The sequence below is a fragment of the Epinephelus fuscoguttatus genome, linkage group LG1 (assembly GCF_011397635.1).
Source record: "Epinephelus fuscoguttatus linkage group LG1, E.fuscoguttatus.final_Chr_v1".
Classification (NCBI taxonomy): domain Eukaryota; kingdom Metazoa; phylum Chordata; class Actinopteri; order Perciformes; family Serranidae; genus Epinephelus; species Epinephelus fuscoguttatus.
In genome coordinates this window covers 33,443,659-33,463,250 of record NC_064752.1, presented here as the reverse complement: position 1 = coordinate 33,463,250, position 19,592 = coordinate 33,443,659, and the positions used below count along the sequence as shown (strand labels likewise).

Sequence of the window (19,592 nt, the reverse complement as noted above, 5' to 3'; positions counted from 1 at the left end):
TATCTTTTCTGACTGCTTCGCATCGTAGCTAATTACCGAGCAGAGACATAACGGAGAGAATTATTCTCCTTATTGTCTGAGGAGCTGCTCTTTCAAGAGCCATTCAAATAATTGGGAAGAAAATAAGCAACTGAAAAATGTGTACATATCTATTTGACTTCTTTGTTGTGCCCCCTCAAAGCTTAATGCCACAATAGACCTAAAGAGATTCATTCTTCTCTCCGAGGGAAAAGCAGCGGCTTTCAAGTTCAGTTCACTGAAGCTGCAAGACACAGGGAAAAAAATTGCAGCCAAAGACACACATTTGAAGATCAAAGGGGGCTGTATTGTGTGTTTGTGGGTGTGTTTGCATGTGTGTGTACGAGGGAGAAATAAAGAAAAGGAGCCACTGTGGACTGCAGCCATAAGCAACAATTCTAAAGCATTTTATTAATCTGGTGCGAATCATCAGCTGGTTGAACCAAGATTAAACTGACTGACAATTTCCTGTGTGGGAAGTCTGAAATTGACCTTTCTGACCTCCAGACTGAGCACAAACCATTCATGCGCGCGCACACACACACACATATACACACACACACACACACACACACACACACACACACACACAGAGCTGATAATAAAATGTGTGCATGTGAAAGCATTTCTGCACAAGCTAATGACGCCTGCACACACAGACTCAGCTGATCTCTCCATCCTTGAGTGGAGGTGTGAGGGGTGGATGGGCTAATCGGACAGACTCCTCCAGATCCTGTGAGATGTGACCCATCACCTGGCGGGGAAGACAGGCGAATCAGACAGACCACCTCTCCACATGCACAGCAGGGGGTCTCCTGTGGGAGCTATGCATGTTTGTGTGAGCATCTGGGGAGGCAGGGAAGCTCAAAGGTGAACAAAGGTGACACTTGGAAGTTGAGTTCAGCCATCATCGATTTGAAGCATTTAGGCTCAAGGGGAAAAGCGAGTGAATATATCAAATAAGAAAGCCAACCATCAGCCTCAGAAACCATCAGTCATGAGTGGCTGGGTTGTGTTCGGCAGATTAGGTCCAGAAGATACTATAGACAACCTCTTTAAAAGCTCTGCAACGCTCCATATAGATTGTCAACCCATGTGTGTTAATCAGACATCAGGAAGCTTTAGGTCAGTGGAGCAGGGAATGGATTTTCTCTGGCCCTGACAGGGAGACGCCGTCCGTAATGGTTTCTACCTGTGGAGAAATTAACAAGGCAGTCAGAACAGAGGAGCATCAACCGGCGCACTTTCACTCCACCTCGGATGCAGAGACGTGGTGAAAAAATGCCCTTTAAGTGCACTCACTGGCTTGAAGAAGTTGCCTTGATTTTGTTAAGGACATTTCAAGTGTTTAAGTGAACTGTGAAAAGTTTGCTAAGGATTAATGCAGGGAAGAAATTAGGCAGTATGGAGCCTGTAGGAGGCTGCTGGTCAGGCAAGGAACTTTGTATTAGTACACTGAACTGATGTGATTTTGGATGCAAACTGAGACATTAGCTGTGACAGGTAACTAAGAGCCTACCTGACCCATAGATGTGCTGCTGTTGTCAAAGGCATGCCGGTTTCTGCCTTCCATTATAGATTTTTAAATGGTTTTCAGGCATTATGACACATGTGTGACACGAAATTGGAATAAAATATACACAGTTTGTTTCGTGCAAGTCTTTTGGTTTTAGCTGACTGACTGGAACACCACAGATGAAGTAGCAGTGACTGTATTTTCTACATTGCAAAAAGTCTACTAACAAGTTATATTCAAAATAACAGTGGCCTCAGATACTGAGTTGTTGTTTATTCATTTCTCTACCAGTAACCCTTGAGGACAAGTACTAATCACGCAAGAAATTAATTTATTATAATTACTTGCGGCTTTATAGAATTAAACAATTATGAATCGGGTTTAATGTTTGGCTTATAATCTGATGGTGCTCAATTTGGTGAGGAAAACAAAAAACTTTAGAGCAGGTTCCTGTTTGTTCAAGTCTGTTTAAATACAGTGACTAAATGCCACTTGTACATGTACATGTGGCAGGTATGTTAAATGAGTTAGTGATTCCTCCTCCCATGCAGTGATCCCTTTGTAGTATGACTACACACTCTGCAAAATGTAAATTGGGAACAACCTCCACAGAACTCTGTGTGCAACAATGTATTCCAAAGTTTATCTAAGGTTCAGACTTAAGTAGTCTGAGTCAGCCAAATAAGGTGAGTGCTTCTTAAGTAAAATTTAAATTTGTGTGTTCACATGGCTGCGAGGGTCCACAAGGGTACATGTGATGTAAATTTTGCCACATGCCCGTGTCTGGGTGAACCTATGTGCAGCCAAAAATTTATGAAAGCACAGAATTTACGCAAACACCTCATAGCCTCAGTTTAGCTTTGGCTGAGTTTTACAATATATTTTTGCACTGAAGGACCATAAATGTTGTCTCTCATCTTTTACAGTGCAGTTGTGTTTGGAGGGTATCATTTTCATGGTCATTACACAGACCCATAACTCTCTCAGTGCACATATGTAATGTGAGTTACGGCAGAAACAATCTTAGCCCATCATTTAAACCTGTATTAATTGATGTTTTGGCCACAACAAGCTGCAGAAACAACACTTGCATATTAAATCCTTTCACTGTTGAGATCATTTGGAGTCATGTTTCTATTCACCAGACAAAATTAAGTCCAATATTCACTCACCTTGTAGCTCTGTTTTGGTCTCCACCAACTTCTAAAGGAAGTATCAGGCTCGTTAGCAGTTAAAAATGTCAATATACAGTATATTCACCTGCTAGTTGGTAAATCTGTTTGTCTACTATTTGGTGCTGCGAAATACAGTAAGTTTTATTAATGGAAATGGAAACAACAACGATAAGCCTCTGGGGGGCAAAGACCAAAATTTTGGGGGTTTCGATGTAGCCAGTGGATATCTGGGCCAAGTCTTCCTCTTTTATGGGCCAGTCCTCTCAGCTAATCTCTTCATGGAAAAACATAAGCATATGAATGCAGATTCCATCAAAAAATCTATGATAAAGCTAAATGGTTGTTAGACTGAAATGGTAGAAGACTGCACTTTGGCCAGTGTGTTACTCCTCTTTTGTTCTCCACATGGACTGTTTACCTGCTGCTCAAACGTGATTGATCAATAAAACTAACACCTATAGTCCGTGACCTTAATCACCAAAACAATGAGCTAAAGAGGCTTAAAAGCTTCATACAGCAGCGGTTCCCAACTGGTGGGTTGCGGTCCAAAAGTGGGTTGTGGGTCCATTCTGAATGGACCCCAAGTGACTCGCCAACATGTCAGGTTTGTAAAAAAAACACATTTTATTTTTAAGAACAGTGAATTTCTGGTACAGAGCTTTTATTTTGAAGTGCTGCAGAGTGAGTGACTAATGGACAGTTACTTGACAGAGACAGCGAACTATCTTGACGACATGTCCAAATGCAAGTATGATGCTGAATATATTTAACTGTGTGGACCTTGAACTAATGACTAAGGAGAAATCTGGACCCTGTGGCTGGACCAGTTGGGAACCACTGCTATAAAGTGTAGGGCAACTGCAGAGTTGAGTGATTATTCTCTGTGGATTCTTTGCTGCAAAAGACACCTTTATATCACACGTAGTCATTTGATCCATTGTTAATATAAAAATATCGATGAAAGCAGCTTTAACTTCATCTATCTGGTTACAAGATGTCAGCATGTTTCTGGACCCACAGCAAGGTAGAAGCTTTAACAGCTAAACTAATACATCTTTACAAAATATTCACTGCACTGCAGACTTGCTGCCTTGGGGAGCTTTGTATGGAGAGACTGTGTATATCTATGGTGGGCTGAAGGTTGGCAACACCTGCACTTAACACCCACTCTTCTCCCTCAAACTCACACACAGCTTTTTCTGTTCATCATAAGTTCAGAACGGTGACAGTAATCCATCTCGTAGCATCCCCCAACCAGTCACGGCTGTCACCTTCGCCTCGCCAGGAGGAACTGAACCGCTCACCGGATTTAGGGGCCCTATAGATACCACTGCCACTTATGGTGCCCTGGTTCTGCCATGCTCTTGATGCAACACACATTGACAGATACCAAAAGACTCCTCAGCTAAAATAGAATTCCAATTTCACTGGGTTCAGCGTGTGATAAAACACAGAGCCCTCTTCAATTGTAACTAAACGAGATTAAAGAGGAAAGGGGGGTGGGGGGGCAAATACAGATCATGGCTTTATTAACTATGGCAACAGAATTTTGCATGCAAGGAGAGGTGGAGGAGGGAGGGAGGAGTGGGGGTGAAGAAACGAGCATCTTGTGCTTTGCAAGGAATTTATCATAATGTTCGCGCTGCAAGATCATTTGCCTCTTGACAGGATCATTACGAGATTCAGTGCTCCCACGACCATTACGCAATTTCAGCGTTCCTCCTTGGATGGAATTTTAATTGAATTAGCCCGGCTGGTTACACATGGTGCGAACGATAACATTTTCTGTCTATCTGGGCTCATTGAATCCGCTGGGGGGATGGGGGGGCGGGAGAGAAGTGCTGACGTTTTAAGGCAGGCCATGAGAAAAGGACAAGGTGGTTTTGGTTCATTCCAATATGCTTTCTTCTGGGTCTCTCTCTCTCTCTCTCTGCCTCCCTGTTGCTCCATGCCTTCTTGTTCAGCAACAATACCTGCCATGAAAATCACTGGCCTGGCCTTTCTGAGCCGGCTGACGCTCTGCTGTATTATACACTCAGAGCCACTCTTCCACCTAAGTGCCCATGTAAGCTGAGGGCAGTGCAAGCGTAATGTATGGTTAGGGGGTAAATGTGTTAGTATTAACACCTCCAGAGAACAAACCTCCACCAGCCACTCAAGTACATTCCCATAAGAATGATTAATGATGCTGGTCATGATTTGAAAGGCAGGGAGACGGAGGAGGGAAGCTTTCATGCTGCAGGCTGACAAGAGGGTTTCTCTTGACTGTGAACATTTTGAACCTTAATCCTCTGATACTAAATGACACAGCCCATTAGGGACTACTGTGGGATGAGTATCGACGGAAACATTTTAACACCAATGCAGATACTATGAATTCAGCATCAATGCCAAACTTTTCTCAGTACCTTACACTGAAGATTGAAAACAATATTCGAATGTTAAATGTTGATACACAGGCAGCCTTACAAGAGCTTTGCCTCAATAAAACACAGCCCTAATTGTTATTTAAATAGCAACTATCTGACTGATGAATAAGTACTGTAGCGTCCAAATCTGAGCAGACATTAAAATCCAGGTTTCAGTAGTTGACAGTTTCTGATATTTGGTGCTACGGGAACATTTCACAGTGCCAAAAATATATTCACGTTTCAAACCAAGCCATATCTAAACTAAGTTTTTAGGCAAAATGAATTGAAACTGAAAAAAATGAAATCTTCCCTGTTAAGTGCTTCACTACACATTTAGTAGCTTCACAGTCTTGCAGGGTTAAGGTCTGGTCACAACAGCGTTTCAAAAGAAATCAATCAGAACAGAAATCAATTCATTTCAACGGAATTGCCATGATCAGTGGATTAGCTCATGGGGGTGAAGTAATAGCATCAAGATCAACTTCAGTGAGCTTTGAACAATGATTTCAGGCTACAGACCAAAAGCAAACCGTCCTGACAGCCTTGGGGTCTCATTTATAAACGTTGTGTATGCACAAAACAAGGCCCGAAAGAGACGACACCACTTCCTGCGTAAAAGTTGTGATCTATATAAGCAGACTCAATGGGAGAAACCTATGCTTACTAACATTTTGGAGATGAGAAATTGGCGACGCAGATGGTGAAGTGGAAGCCTGAATATTTTTTGGCGCATGCCATTTTTGGCTTTTGTCTATGCATACTTCTTTAGTATGGATCCTATACACTGTTTTATAAATGAGGCCCTTGATCTTTAAGGAAATGGCAAGCTGGAAAGTCCAACATGGAGGGAGCTTTAGCTTGTTAGCTGTGTTGCAACATCTGCTTTAGTTTTTACCTCCTCTGTCAAGGTGTATGATTCTCCACACGAAAGAGGATTGCATAGTTTCCAATCAGTAATGAAACATGAGGTGTTGGTGCTAAAAAGAGGCTACACCTTTTTTCCTGGGGGCAAGTGAGCTAATTGTTAGCAGGCTTGCTAGCCGGTAGACCATTTTCCCCTCTCCAATGACTCTGTATTGAATGGAATTATGTACAATTGTAATAACAAAATGCTAGGGGGGAGTAAATAGTAGTTCAGTATGGAGTAACTAGACAGAAAAATGAAGAGAGCTATTGTGACTAGCGCTAGTATGCTCCTGGCTAGTAAATGTTGGCCATTAGTTTCCGAGTAGCCCTTATGTTAACAAGCTTTTAGAACCACGTATTTTGAGAAGACAGATTAATATACTCCCTGACACTTTCTGGTGTGACCAGGTGTTTGCATTGTTGTTCAATTTTGAATGTCAGGCAGGTATAAATTAAAAAAAAAAAAAAAAGAAACCACAACAGCACTCAGATAGCTACACTTTCCTTGGTCACATAGGAGGAGAATCTCTTTAAGGTTGCACATCTGGCAATCTGTGAAAATAAGTTGGAAGAAGAGTTGCAGGTAGAGAAAATAACAAATATATACGTATATGGAATCAAAGTAGCATCGGCCATAGCAAGAAGATGTAAGGAATTGTAAAGCCCATGATATAGTAGAACATTCAGTATCCATGTATTTCACTGTAAATGCTTTTATGGGAACATAAAGTAACAAACCTGCTTTGCTGTTACTATTCATCTATAAAACTGCACAAATCATTGAATAGAAATTCCAAACCACGTTATTTAGCAAAAAATGTTTAATCTCTCCTTGATGCGTGTTTATTTACAAGTAGTAAATCTGCAAAATAGGAAATAACAGAATATTTACACAATGAATGTTAACCTGCAAACTTGTGACAGTCGCTTCAAGTCTGAAACTCTAAAAATGTATCAGAGTTATTGTAGTATTAAAATTCCTTTTGCCAGCTCTGTCGGAAATTCATTTGCTTTGCGTTTCCTTGGGTTCTATGTAACTTCCATTTAGGAAAAAAAATCAAAAACAAAAAAACAGAACAAGGACAACTACTGAATTTCTGGAATCAGAAGAAAGCAGGGGGGGAAAAACGGAAAACAGGATGGTGCCAGGACTTGCATTTGATTGAACTATGTTTCTTCTTTTTTTTGGAAAGGCAAAAGAATTACTAAGCATGTCTAAAGAGCTGAGAATTAAACATGTGATACATGAGAATGTGCTGACTCTGCTCACACTGAAGCCAGTGTATTAAACGATTTCATTTGTTTGGATTTGACAGAAAAACAGGATAAAACACAGCAACTCTGTCAAACTGCAGGCAGCATGTCGTTCTTGTGAAAGGCTCTAAGTCAGCTGATGCTTGCTTCCTCCTGATGACACCAAACACTCTTAGACAACAGACATGCTGTATACCACCTCCACAACACTTAATACGAGTCAATTACCACATCGAATGGTGCAAAATAAAGGATAGAGAAAGGTGACTGGGAAGTTTCTCTAAGGATGCGTCAAGACTTGCGTCCAAGCAGGTCAATCTAAAAGGCAAGCAGCCATGCAAACAATACACTAGCCAGCTCCCTCAGCACTCATTTCATCAACCAGAATACAACACAAATGGAGCATGAACCTGAGAATGAATTGAGAATGTTTAAGTGTCTTTAAGAAAAAAAGAAAAAAAGGAAGAAAAAAAGCCTGACAGATCACCAACTGGGCAGTGCGGCCTTAGTTGGTTTTCATCTGTGTGCTTTTGCAGGGAGCAAGTGGATTTGTCCCCATTGTACATTGTGCTCATACTGATCATTCAAAGAACTGCTGTTAACAGCACCGCTGAGCTCTGGCCTCAGCAGTAATCTATTTTCCTCGCCATGAGATCTACAGTAAGAGCACCATAATGTACAAATGCAGCAAAAACATGTTTAGATTGTTTGCAAACAGAGCATATTTTGGTGGAGGTTTTGCAGTATTCTCTTTAACATAGATGATTCGAACAGAGGTTTTTTAATGTGTGTAGCCAACATGGTCAGATGAAGAAGAGAAATTTCTATCCTAACATGGGCAGAGTGGTCCCTCAAGATTGTTTTTTGGCAGGTATAGAGTGAACTATCAAGTCCCTACAGGTATCCAGTTGAACGAGGCTCATAAGTATGCAGTTGTAGAGAACAACATCACATCTCAGACATGTAAACAAAAAGGTGGGTGGGGAGGTGCGCTCACTATTCCTGGATGTGAGGGAAGATTGTTTCTTTTTTCTTTTCTTTTTTTTAAGGAACCTGGCGTAAAAATGGACAGCGACAGCATTTATGATCAGCATAAAATGACAGCCCTAATGTTTGATAGAAAAACAAGGTACAAGAGTTAAAGCAGCAAGTCACATTTCCATCACAAAGACACAGATGCTCATCTGATGCAACAATTTCATTTTGATCCTTGAGATCAGGAAAATAAACCTCGAGTTCGGTCAAGTACTTCAACTTCAGGCAAACCGAAGAGAATTTTGTCTTCTGTGTACCGTAAAATGTACAATTTACATGTTGAAAATTAAAAAAAAGACAAAAAAACAAACCTGATTACAAAAAAATGGCAAACAGCTTTTGTTCATCATGAAAAAGTATGCAATTTACAAATGAAAACATCAACAAAAACATTATACAGACCAGAGTTTGGTTTTTCGGCAAGCAGAAAAATAAAAAACAAATTAAAAATCCGATAACATCATTTCTCACCACAAAGTCAAAAACCCTGACTTCAAAACTTCAAAAAAAAAAAATAAAAAAAATAAAATAAAAACAAAGAAATCCTCTTAAGAGAGCAGTAATAAAAAAAAGCTTAAGCCACACATGGCAATAGGCTAGTTTTGAAACAAGAGCTGCAGGCTAAGGGGAGGATTACTCAGCCTTGTGTAGCTAATGAACAGAGGTGTCTCACCTCTGTATCTGTCTATACCCCCCCTCATGGATAAAAAGCTAAAACCCCCGTCTCAAATAGATAGGTTAGAGGTGGAGAGAAACACTCAGTATATCTTTTCCTTGTCCCTCTATCTGGGTATTAACATTGGGAAAATGAAAAGAAAAGGTAGCTTTAGGCTGAAAACAGCTTTTCCCACTTTGTTTCTCCACTGAGGGCTTGGCTAAGCTCTACCTGACCTCATTGTCGCTCCAACAGCGTCTGAGGGCACCAAGACTCTAACAGGACTGTGTCACAAAATGCATGACCCTTCAAGGGGTGGCTAACACAAACTCAGGTCCTGTGGGATATGGTGGCTATGTGGTATCAGGGCAAACGAAAATATCTCAGGTAGTGCAATGTAGCTACTTCATTGTTCAGTTACTGTAACATGATCCACCCAACTGTCACTTCTTGACCCATGGAGAACAGAACCAGGTGCGGCGCTGGATACGAACGTGGCCATGATAAAGCAACAATCCTTGGAGTATATATTTGGTTTTCTGAAACCAAACGATTGCACTGATTGAATTAGAAACAACAGCAACTTCATGTTATCACCATGACACCATGAACTGTCCTCGAGAAGACGGATGACGTCGCGTCATCTCGCCTCCCGTCATTTTCAACAAGGATCTTATGATGGGTCATTAGTCAAACAATTCTTTTCAGTCACTAGGCATGTTCATATTTAAAATCATACGGTAGCACATTCCATCTAACAAAATGTTTTTGCACTAAACAACATTCAAAGAAAACATGGCACAGTACGACTTTTTTGTTTCTTTTTCGTTTTTTGTCTACGTTGTTTTTTTCTTTTGTATTTGAAATATCAAATCATGTTTTGTTGTTGTTATTTTTATTGTGTTTGTTGGTTTAAAAAGAAAAATGAAAAACAACAGAAATGTTTTCTCCCTAATCTTTCTTTAAAAACGTAGCTGTATTTATATATAATATCTATATCGTCTTCCTTTGTAACGTTTCTGTAAATTGTGCAAATTCAGCAGTAATACAAGTGGCGAGAGATCAGAGAGTGGGCAGTTGATTACATCTATACAAAAAGAAAAAAAGAAAAGAAAAACCTAACATCCTTTAAAACTGTGACACCCGTTGGAATCACATGACCTAGAGAGCTTCTCTCCATTGGCTCATCACAGATTGGTCCATCCTGCTAATGATGCCATAAATGGAGTTCCTCTCCAGGCTTCCATTGTTTCTTTCCTGACCATCGCTTCATCACGACAAAACTCCTGAAATCAAAATCAAGCAAACAACAAACACCAACATCCACAATAATCAAATGCTGTCAGTTGACATGTTTCTCCATGTATGCACGTGTGAAAATGTCTGGTGTCCCAGTCTCTCACACAGACACGAGCCCAGTCACTGTATGGGGCTGCAGACAAACACACACATACACATGTAAGCGTACACAGGCCCGCCCATCTCTGCCGAACCCCCCCATTTTGCAGTATACTGCTTCAGTCCTTTTGCAGTTCGTCTGTCGTATTGTTGGGGGTTGGAGTTTTGTTTGTTGTCTGGGTGAGAGGAGCGAGGGAGAGAGACAGATGGAGAGGAGTGAAGAGAAGGAGGAGATGGAGGTGCTGGATGGTCCTCAGCTGCTCAGGGCCATTGTGTCGATGACCTGCTCCAGCTTGCTCCTCAGTCTCTGTCTCCTCGCCTGCTCGTCCCGCTCCAAAGCCGACAAGATCTGAGGATAGATAGGGGTGGAGGTCAGTCAGTGTTACAGTGGGCTTGCTTTTGCTTTCGAAACATGGGGTCAATATTCCCAAACAGAGGACACCAACACGCCACCTGGCTGGTTTATAATTGATGCACAATGCAAATATAAATATAAAATATAAAGTCAAGCCATACTCACTGCTCTGCTGCTCTGAATTTCTATTTCTAACAAAGCTGTTGTTACTTTCTGTTACTTTTCTAACAGACCAGTTTTAATTCACTTGTTTTTCACATTAGAAGCCTTCCATAACTGTCAGGCTAAATGACTTTTAATGTATAACATCTACTGAAAATGAATGAAAATGGTATTTCTGTTAAAAGCTGAGAGCAGTAGGACACCAGTCTGTTATACTAATGGAATAAATGTTGTGGAGATGCACATAATGCTTAATGTATAAGGACAACAGGTAAACATGGACGGAGCTTAAGCCCCATTTGCAGTGAGCGGTACGCCCGTTTCCACTGTGAGAAGTTGTGGATGGTACCAATGGAACTGTTCTGTTCCATCCCCATTTTTGGTCCCCCCTCTGTTGGGGTACCTAGCATACAGATCTGGTACTAAAAGGTGGAGCTGTGAACACTGCAGTCCCCTGACTGGTCAATAGCGGACAGTCACTCTGCTCAGGGCTGAGTTATGGCTGAAATCAGTCTTTTCTGGAATGACCTCCAGGACTGAAAACATTCAATACACTTATGAACCCTCATTTGACAAAAATAACACCTGTCCAAAGCACGTAGCTAAGATGCAATTGCTAACAGTCAAGTTTAAATGGCGAGCTGTTGTGAAATGAAAATATCTAGCGTGTCCTTAGAATTGGCTGACGTCTCACCTCATCCTTGTACTTGACAATGTAGGAGTAGATCTCGTGTAGGGCCGACATGCTGTTGAACTGGTTGGCGTGAAGGCGCGACTGCTCCGCCAGGTAGGCACTCATGTCCTGGTCACTGATGGCTGGCATCCTGGAGATGTCAGAATAGTACCTGGAGAAAAAAAACACAGTTTAGGTTTTGATGATTTTTTAAAAACAGCTTTTAAGACTTAACAAATTCAATATATGCTGGCGTACCTCTCTACCCAGTTCTTATAGTTGGGGATGTCTTTAGCGTAGAGCAGCTTGTTTGAAGGTGAGTCCTTCCCTAGTTTATGCTCCGATGTTGAACACGAATCCATGAAGGTCTGAGCCACCACAGACAAGCAGGCGTCTGTAATGCTGTTCTTATGGATGTCAAAGACAAACTGGGGGTTCTTGATCACGTTCACCCAGAACCGCAGAGGAAGACTGGAAGGATTGAGAGAACAGAGGGATGAAATGTAAGAGGATGGAAGGAAAGAGCACTGCAATGACTGCATGCATACTACGGCGTAACAAAGGACGAGTCTGAGTGATGAAACACCTGAGGCAAGAGGAACACTATACATTCTGCTGCACCACCACTGTAAAGTGTTTGCTAAAGTTTGCTGGCATACAGTCAAAATCTTTTCATACTACAGCAAGTTTTTCACAACACTAATGAGACGCAAACCAGCTACCGAATACTCCAAATGATGCCCTTTCACAGCACACACACAAACTCACCAGTTGCTCTTCCAAGTGTGCCGCACATCAGAGTCTGATATGGAGTGTTTGTCCGCCTGCTCGTCCAAGAAGTCAAACATGTACTTGATGGCGAGAGGCAGGGCACTTCCTCGGTGCGCTGTGCTGAAGATGGTCTCAAACAGGTCATCCACAAACTTCTGGAGCGTACCCTGAGCAGGAGAACCAACACAGGCTTAGTTGGTTTGAAAAACATCACTTGAGCTTTTCTCGTGTCTTACAGTAGATGTATCGATTTAATGTCTCTTGTATGTTCCAACTCTAAAACCTGCCGAACCATCCGAAAACAAACAAGCCCACGTTTTGTGTATTCTAGCATAAATGTTGGAGAAACTTTGACACCAGTGATGATATATATGAGCCTATCAGGGTGAACAAAGTTTTACAGAGAAGGACAGAAAAAGCCCTCTGTATGTTTACATTACTAACAGGAATGTGAGTTACAGAGCACAGTTGAGTTACAGCCACTAAACAACAGCCTCTACTTGCATTTTCCTCTGTGCTGGTGATGGTCTGGCTGGAGGCGATGGCTGTCAGTAGCAGGTGTTTGAGAGTGACAGTGCTTTGCTTTTAGTACTCCAACTTTCTGAGAGTTAGTGATGGTGCTGAGTGCTCAGTGTTCTTTACAGTATTTAGGATGGGGCCCAATGTGAGTTCAGCCTAAGGCTGTTCTGCTATGTTTTTTACTACATCACACAGCTCTGGAGATTCTGAATCCTCACAAATTCCTCTGAAGTTGAAATAATTTGATATTTCCCACAAGCGTTCAGCGTGTTATTTTCCGTCTTCAAGCATCCAGGCCACCTTTTACAAAACCTTATTTAAACCAGCCAGAAGTTGAATCTGCAGTTTTGTACTCGCTCACACATCCACAAATCAGCTTCCTAAACACACAAAGCTGTGGGGGCGGTAATAAATAAGAATAAACTGCAGCGCTCCAAGTCTCCCCCCCATTGTCTTCCCCTGGCTTGCATGTTAATCATTTCCCAATCGAGGCAGCATTGATGTCGCTAACCTTGCACTTTCCTACCTGGAGCTCAAACAATGGAAATCTAGAACTAATGAGTGAAAAACCAGGGGAGAGGAAGTACCAGGGTGAGCTGAATCACCAAGATAGTTAGTACTTGCAAATGAGAGCAAAAGCCTGGCACAGTTAGTAGAATGTGTAGGCAGTCGCTCATAAGCCTCGTGTTTATGTATATGATTGTGTGTTTGTGTGTGTGTGTATTTCTATTGAGAACTGTGCAAGTAGATTTGAGACAAAGCCGCTGGAGTCCACATGTGTTCTTTATGAAAGGTGTGTGTATTCTTTCTTTTGGCCTTTACTAGATAGCACAGATAGACAGGAAAGGGGGAGACAGCATACTGCTAAGGACCTTTGAGGCCTTTGCACACCAAGTCTGTTTTTTTCCATCTGAAATTGTCGCACGTCTAAAAGCAAATACAATTTCACGTTGTGTCAATCACGTTTGCACATGTTTGCATCCGATTCTTTCGACCGTCATTAAAATTTTCAGAACAGGTTCGATTATCTGCGTTTTCGGCATCCATCAGAAGCTTTTAGAGAGCTGTTTAACCAAGCATCAGTGAGGAAAATATGGCAGCAGGATACAGCCGCAACAAGACAGAGGACTGGGGAGTTCAGAATCATTTCATGACTCAGACAGCTCACTTTCAGCAGGCCAGACAGTAATATTCAGGTGGATAATGATGAAGAGGAGGAGGAGGATGTGGACCTCACACAGAATGTGGAGGACAGAGAGGGAGGACAGCTCCGCCCCTTCATGCAGCTGCGGTGCCAAATGCAAGGCGGGGAGGGAGTGGTGACAGCCAGACAGGTAACTCCAGTGGAGGCAAAGGTCAAGCGTTTTCATTTTGTCACATATTGTGAATTTTTACAACAAACCGACAATAAAACGCATCTGAATCGGTGTGCAAGGTTTCTGTGCATGATGATTTCTTGGGGGGATGATGGTTTAAAAAAAATGCATCCAAAAACAAAATTGACTCAGCATGCTAAGGCCTATGGTGCTTCCAGGTGAGCTACCGGGGCACCCTAGGTGTGTGTATTCTGTATATACAGTAGGGAGTGGCAATATGAATGTAAAGGCAGAGCTGTCCCTTTTCAACTGGACAAAAAAAAAAAAACACTGACACCTAGCTTTTATCTTTCGTGGGAAAGGTTACAATCGGCATTCACTGCCGGGACAAATGACCCCACAAAAGTCGCAGGTACATTTGGCTTCAGCTCCAACCTAAACCATTTTTAGTAGGGTTTCACACCTACAGGCTAATTTCAGTGAAAAAAGGCTGTGCTGTGGACTCGAGCACATTCAGGTTTCTTTTGTTTTGCCCGCTGCTTTGTATGCTTTCTTGAGTTGGTGCTGAAATGTTAATAGGTTAATAAAGCAAAAACCAAACAAAAACTTTCTGTGCAGATTTTAGATTCTGAAGGATTAACAACCACATATTAATCCTCATGTGAGTCTTCGTGCTATTCTAATCTCATTCTTAGCAATTCAATTAAGATATTAAAATAGGCAAATGTGAAATATGTGCAGCTGCATTTCAACAGCTTTGGTAGAGATGCCAACATTGGAACAGCTCCAACAGTTGCAGAATATAAAATAGTCCCAGGGTTGCAGATGCTGTTTCACACAACATTTTAACAGTCACTCAATCTCACTCTGCTCAGTGGTGGTTAACAAGGTACTGAGGGATGTTTCTTCAGCACATCAACACAAACAGCCCGACTCCAAATAACCTTTCAGATCATCATCTGAAGACACATGCTGCATAAAAAGCCGAGCGCAGGTTTCGCCCTGTGGTCTGGAGGACGTGGAGGAATTTGGTGAGTAATGATCTGAGAGCAAAGGCCTGGGCCTGAAAAGCCCTGAGGCCACCAACAGAGGGCCCAGTAACACCAACCAAACAGCTCAATAGTCAAAGGTCAACCTCCTAATTAAGACACAAACACTAATTCCTGCGCATATGTGTGTCTTTGTGTAAAAGGTTATGAAAAATGTTAATGAGCTTTGAGACCACCACCAAACAAAGGTCAGGGGTAGAGGCTTCTGGTGCAAGTGGGCTACATGACAGGGATGTGCTGGAGTGTGATTTTTTTTTTCTTCTTGTGGTGTGTGTGTAGATGTGCAGCTCCACGATACCTTGGTGGCCAGCAGTCTGGTCAGGTAGATCTCAGAGACCATCTTGCTCCCTCTGTCCCCTTCCCTCTGGTCTGAGTGGTCGTGGTTCTTGACCAGGTGCCACAGTTTGGTGCCGCTCTCAAGGTCGGGGGTGATCATGGGTGTTCGGGAGCGCAAGCTGTCTGGACTGCTGGCTGTCCTCAGCATGCTCTCTGGAAGGAGGTGGAAGAGGAGACATGGAGGAGAGCTGAGCAAATGGGCCAAAAATAACAGTAAGACAGAACAGACACAATGTGGAGTTGAACATGTGTTTTGTTGTACTAGTTTGGATTTTATTTTATGTAAGCACCCAGGGGAAACAGATTTGCCTTTGACACTAGAAAAATATTAGAGACGTTTTACAATAAAGTGCTAAGTTAGACTAAGAGTCAGTGCCTTGCACAATGCTTGCTGTGGCTGTGAACCAGGGGCCTCTGGTCTAAAAGGGAAGGGTTTAAATACAGTTAAATCTGATAACATATCAAGCAGCCCGTATCTTGATGCAAGTCGGTAGTTTATATCAGTATAATGCATTTTGTCTTCATCACCGTTTCAAGGAGAAGTGCCTATAAATTAAGATATCAAAGTATAAAAAACACATGAAGGAGAAATCTGAGGTAGCGCAAAGAGCAAAATCTCTGTGAAGTTAAAAGCATTTCTGAAAGGTGTCAGCTCCTTCTACTTGCATGTCAGTCTCTCATTCCAGAATAAATTTGTCTGTCACTCTCTCTCCCGCTCCCTCCCTCCCTTTGTTGGACAGTGATCCCCTGTTTTGTGACACGGAGCATTACACTTTCAGTTTGAATGCTTGTCACTTCCGTGACAAAGCAGGAGAGGATTGAGAGGTTCAAAATGTCAGGAGAGAATGTGAACCAGGGAGGTACAGAGTAAGGGTGATGGGGTGTTAGTGAGTATTTATGTGTATGTCACGGTAGCAGGGCTCAGGAACAGAGTTACTGTACAACAGGGAGGGATTTAGAAAATAGAAAAGAAGGATGGAAAGAGTGATAGTGAGAAACAGAAGCCTACTTCTCACCCAGCATTAACATCATGTTATCTGGACTGTGTGTGATTTATTTGGAGAAAAAATGCATTTCCATCAAACATATTCTGGAAATTCAGGTTCATGTTATTTTTCCAAATAACATTTTTCAGTTGCTTTCATGTAAAAATTTGAAAAAGTGTATTTTCTTGCCAATCTGTCAACCTGACCATCCATCTGTGGCAACTGCAATGGACCTCACAGCTACACTGTTCTCAGCTGTGAGCAGCCATGACCTTAACTGTATATGGTCTGAAATGTTCTGAGGAGGCTAAATCACACGCTGGAGTTTAAAAGATCACCTCCTGCACTTCATGGTAGCAAAGCCAATAATTTGTCTGTGACATAAGTACAGCTCTAATTTGCAATGCCTTGTTAATCTACTGCTATAAAGTGTGGGGAAAGTATGTTATTTTCTTATCTACTTGACATCCCACTGTGTCTATTCATTTACATGCGGATTTCCAGTATTTTCGCATTACACTTATTCCCTTACGAAAAAGGCACGTGAGGTCTAAAGGGGATCAGAACAACCACAGCTGAGAGAGATGTGCGTAGAAATAAAGGGTTCGTCAGTATTGGAGATGGACAGTCAGTAAGCAACAAGGCACTGACAGGAAACCAACCACTATACTTGATGTTAAAGTGTGCTGCTGACAGCTGTCATGTGTGCTCTGTTGGATGTATGATGAGAAATGACGAGAGCTTTTATTTTTTGTTGCAGAAATGTGAATTTGCCTTGATAAACAACATGACAGTACTACAATAACTGTACATTCTGAGTAGGGCTGGGCATTACCACAAAAAATGATAAAGATAATATTTTTTCCATATTAATTGATATCTATATTTATCACAATATATAATTTAATAACGCTGCCCCTTTGAAGAGTATCCTGATAATGACTGAAGCCCAAAGAAACCAGGGGCTTTACTAGTTAAACTTTTAAAATGGTTTGTTAACATATAAAATAGAATAAAGTAAAGATTTAACTGTGCAAACGTGGCTTGGTTTAGAATATATTTTGTGATAAAGGAACACAAATGTAAACATTTAAATTTGCAAATCTGCCTAAATAAACAATGCAAGTCAGTTTGCCTTGTAACCTAAAATAACAGTGCAATCACTTGGATTGTACCTATTTAGATGATGGAAAAGATTTGTTGTGTTTCCCGTCTTGGTTGGCACCGACCGATTTTGCAGACTGTCTTAATCTGCACTTTGATGCTTTTGAGATACCCAAAGCACCTCCATATAATTGACGCTGTTTTACCTTTTTTGTCAACGATTTCCTCACCTTTGGAAGATAGCACAAGTTCACTTTCAGTATTTAGGCATAATGACGTCCTTGGCTTTGTACACAAACCAGGTGTTGATTAAGAGGAGGCAGGAAGTTACTGCAGGCAGAGAAGCTGAAGACGTCGCATTTCTGCAAGTTTGTGCTCTGTTTGTTCAACATATGTTTGATAGATCGGTCATACTGTTTCCCATTTGTTGCACTGATGAATAATGAGCACTGCTGTTTTATTCACTCCAGTAAAATACATCCTGAAGTCTATCATTCCCTCTGCTGTGGGCTCTGCTCTGAAGTAATGCTGCTGTCGACTGTGTGTGCAGAACATAGCCCCACCCTGCTGCACACAGACAACCAGAGACAGAGAAGAGAGGCAGCAGACTGACTGGCTGTTGTCATGTTTATTTCTGATGTGTGATAGGCTCTTAGATCTATTTATATCGAGAAAAAATGTCCAAAGCTTATCATTGTTATTGTCAGAAATGTTACTGCAATACCCTAAAGAGACTGCTTTATTGCCCAGGCATATCCAACTAACCATTTTAACATGAGTTCAAGATCATGCAGTCTTTACACTAAAGCTGTTTTAAGAAAGGAGGAACAAGTAGTCCACCAGTTCTTGAACTGAAACCTGGTAGCAAGACAGGGTGCCAGAAGCAAAGTGACATAGACAGTGGTGTCTGGCAGTTCTTCCTCTAAGCAGCATCATATTTTCAAAAATCAAGTCATCTGAGTGCAATACAGGCATTTTGATATTAGTGGTGTCTTGTTAGAAATGCACAAATCATGAAATGAAGGCGCACATACATACACTTGTACACACAGACGTACACACACACAAAACACACGCACACACCTTCTCTCGTACCGTATCTGCTGAGGGACTTGGTGAATGTGGAGGAGTTGGAGATGTTGTAGGCTGAGTTCTGTTTCGGCACCAGGGCAATCACTGAGCCATCTGTCACCTGAAACGGGATCAAGATCAGTCAGTGCTGCACAGAACGTCCAGCAGCAAGATTATAGCCCGACCACACACACTCGCACTGTGCTCAAACAGGATTTATTTTCCAAATTGCTACTTTACTTGAGAACCTCGAGTGAAAAGCAGCATTTTTTTCAAATGACGTGAGCATTTTTCTTTGCAGCAAAAACAGCTGCTACGTTGTTTCACTGGGCTAAAATATACTCCAAACAATGACAACCATAATACTAACAACTACAACAATAGACAACAATATCAATGAGAAGTCATGTTTTCAATAAGACACAGAGCATCATGGGATTTATGTTGTGCTCAGGTACCTGGTAGTGGGCCAGCGTGTTGAGTCTCTTCCAGTCGTTGTCTATCTTAGTGGTGACATCCTCGTCCTGAAGGATGATGCGAGCCATCCTACCCTGCCGCCATTCTGTCACACACACAAACACACACAAAGAAGATTAGGGTAAGGTTGTGTTTATTTGTTTAATATGAGAATATAAAGACAGAATTGGGACATGGATTACACGGATAAATTTATCAAGAACCCCCTCCTCCAAACAAAAAGTTGCTGTGACTAAGGATGCGGAGAGCAAAGTTCATAGACTGAATAAATTAAAATGGATACAATGCATAATTTCAGTGACTTCTGGCTCCTTACTTGAATTTATTTTTGTACAGAATCACTTCTCCTCTGTAGAGGCCCCCCTCCTGCTTCAGAGAGCCCTTGAAACGATTCCCTCTTTACCC

The 19,592-nt window shown here is 41.7% G+C and overlaps 1 protein-coding gene across 4 annotated transcripts in view; it reads right to left on the bottom strand.

The window, feature by feature from the left end:
* Positions 1–6,829: 6,829 nt before the first annotated feature.
* Positions 6,830–19,592, bottom strand: part of LOC125903882 (plexin-A1-like) — a 267,206-nt gene continuing 254,443 nt past the window's right edge. For 2 of the 4 annotated variants that reach the window (XM_049601096.1, XM_049601175.1), the window contains exons 26-32: positions 19,169–19,272; positions 18,723–18,831; positions 15,512–15,702; positions 12,327–12,496; positions 11,817–12,029; positions 11,580–11,730; positions 6,830–10,717 (exon numbers count right to left, since the gene is read on the bottom strand). In XM_049601096.1, coding sequence (XP_049457053.1) covers positions 10,622–10,717; positions 11,580–11,730; positions 11,817–12,029; positions 12,327–12,496; positions 15,512–15,702; positions 18,723–18,831; positions 19,169–19,272 — 1,034 coding nt within the window. In that variant the 3' untranslated portion in view covers positions 6,830–10,621. The remainder of the gene's footprint in view (positions 10,718–11,579; positions 11,731–11,816; positions 12,030–12,326; positions 12,497–15,511; positions 15,703–18,722; positions 18,832–19,168; positions 19,273–19,592) is intronic. The other 2 variants (XM_049601251.1, XM_049601305.1) reach the window with 1 other exon arrangement.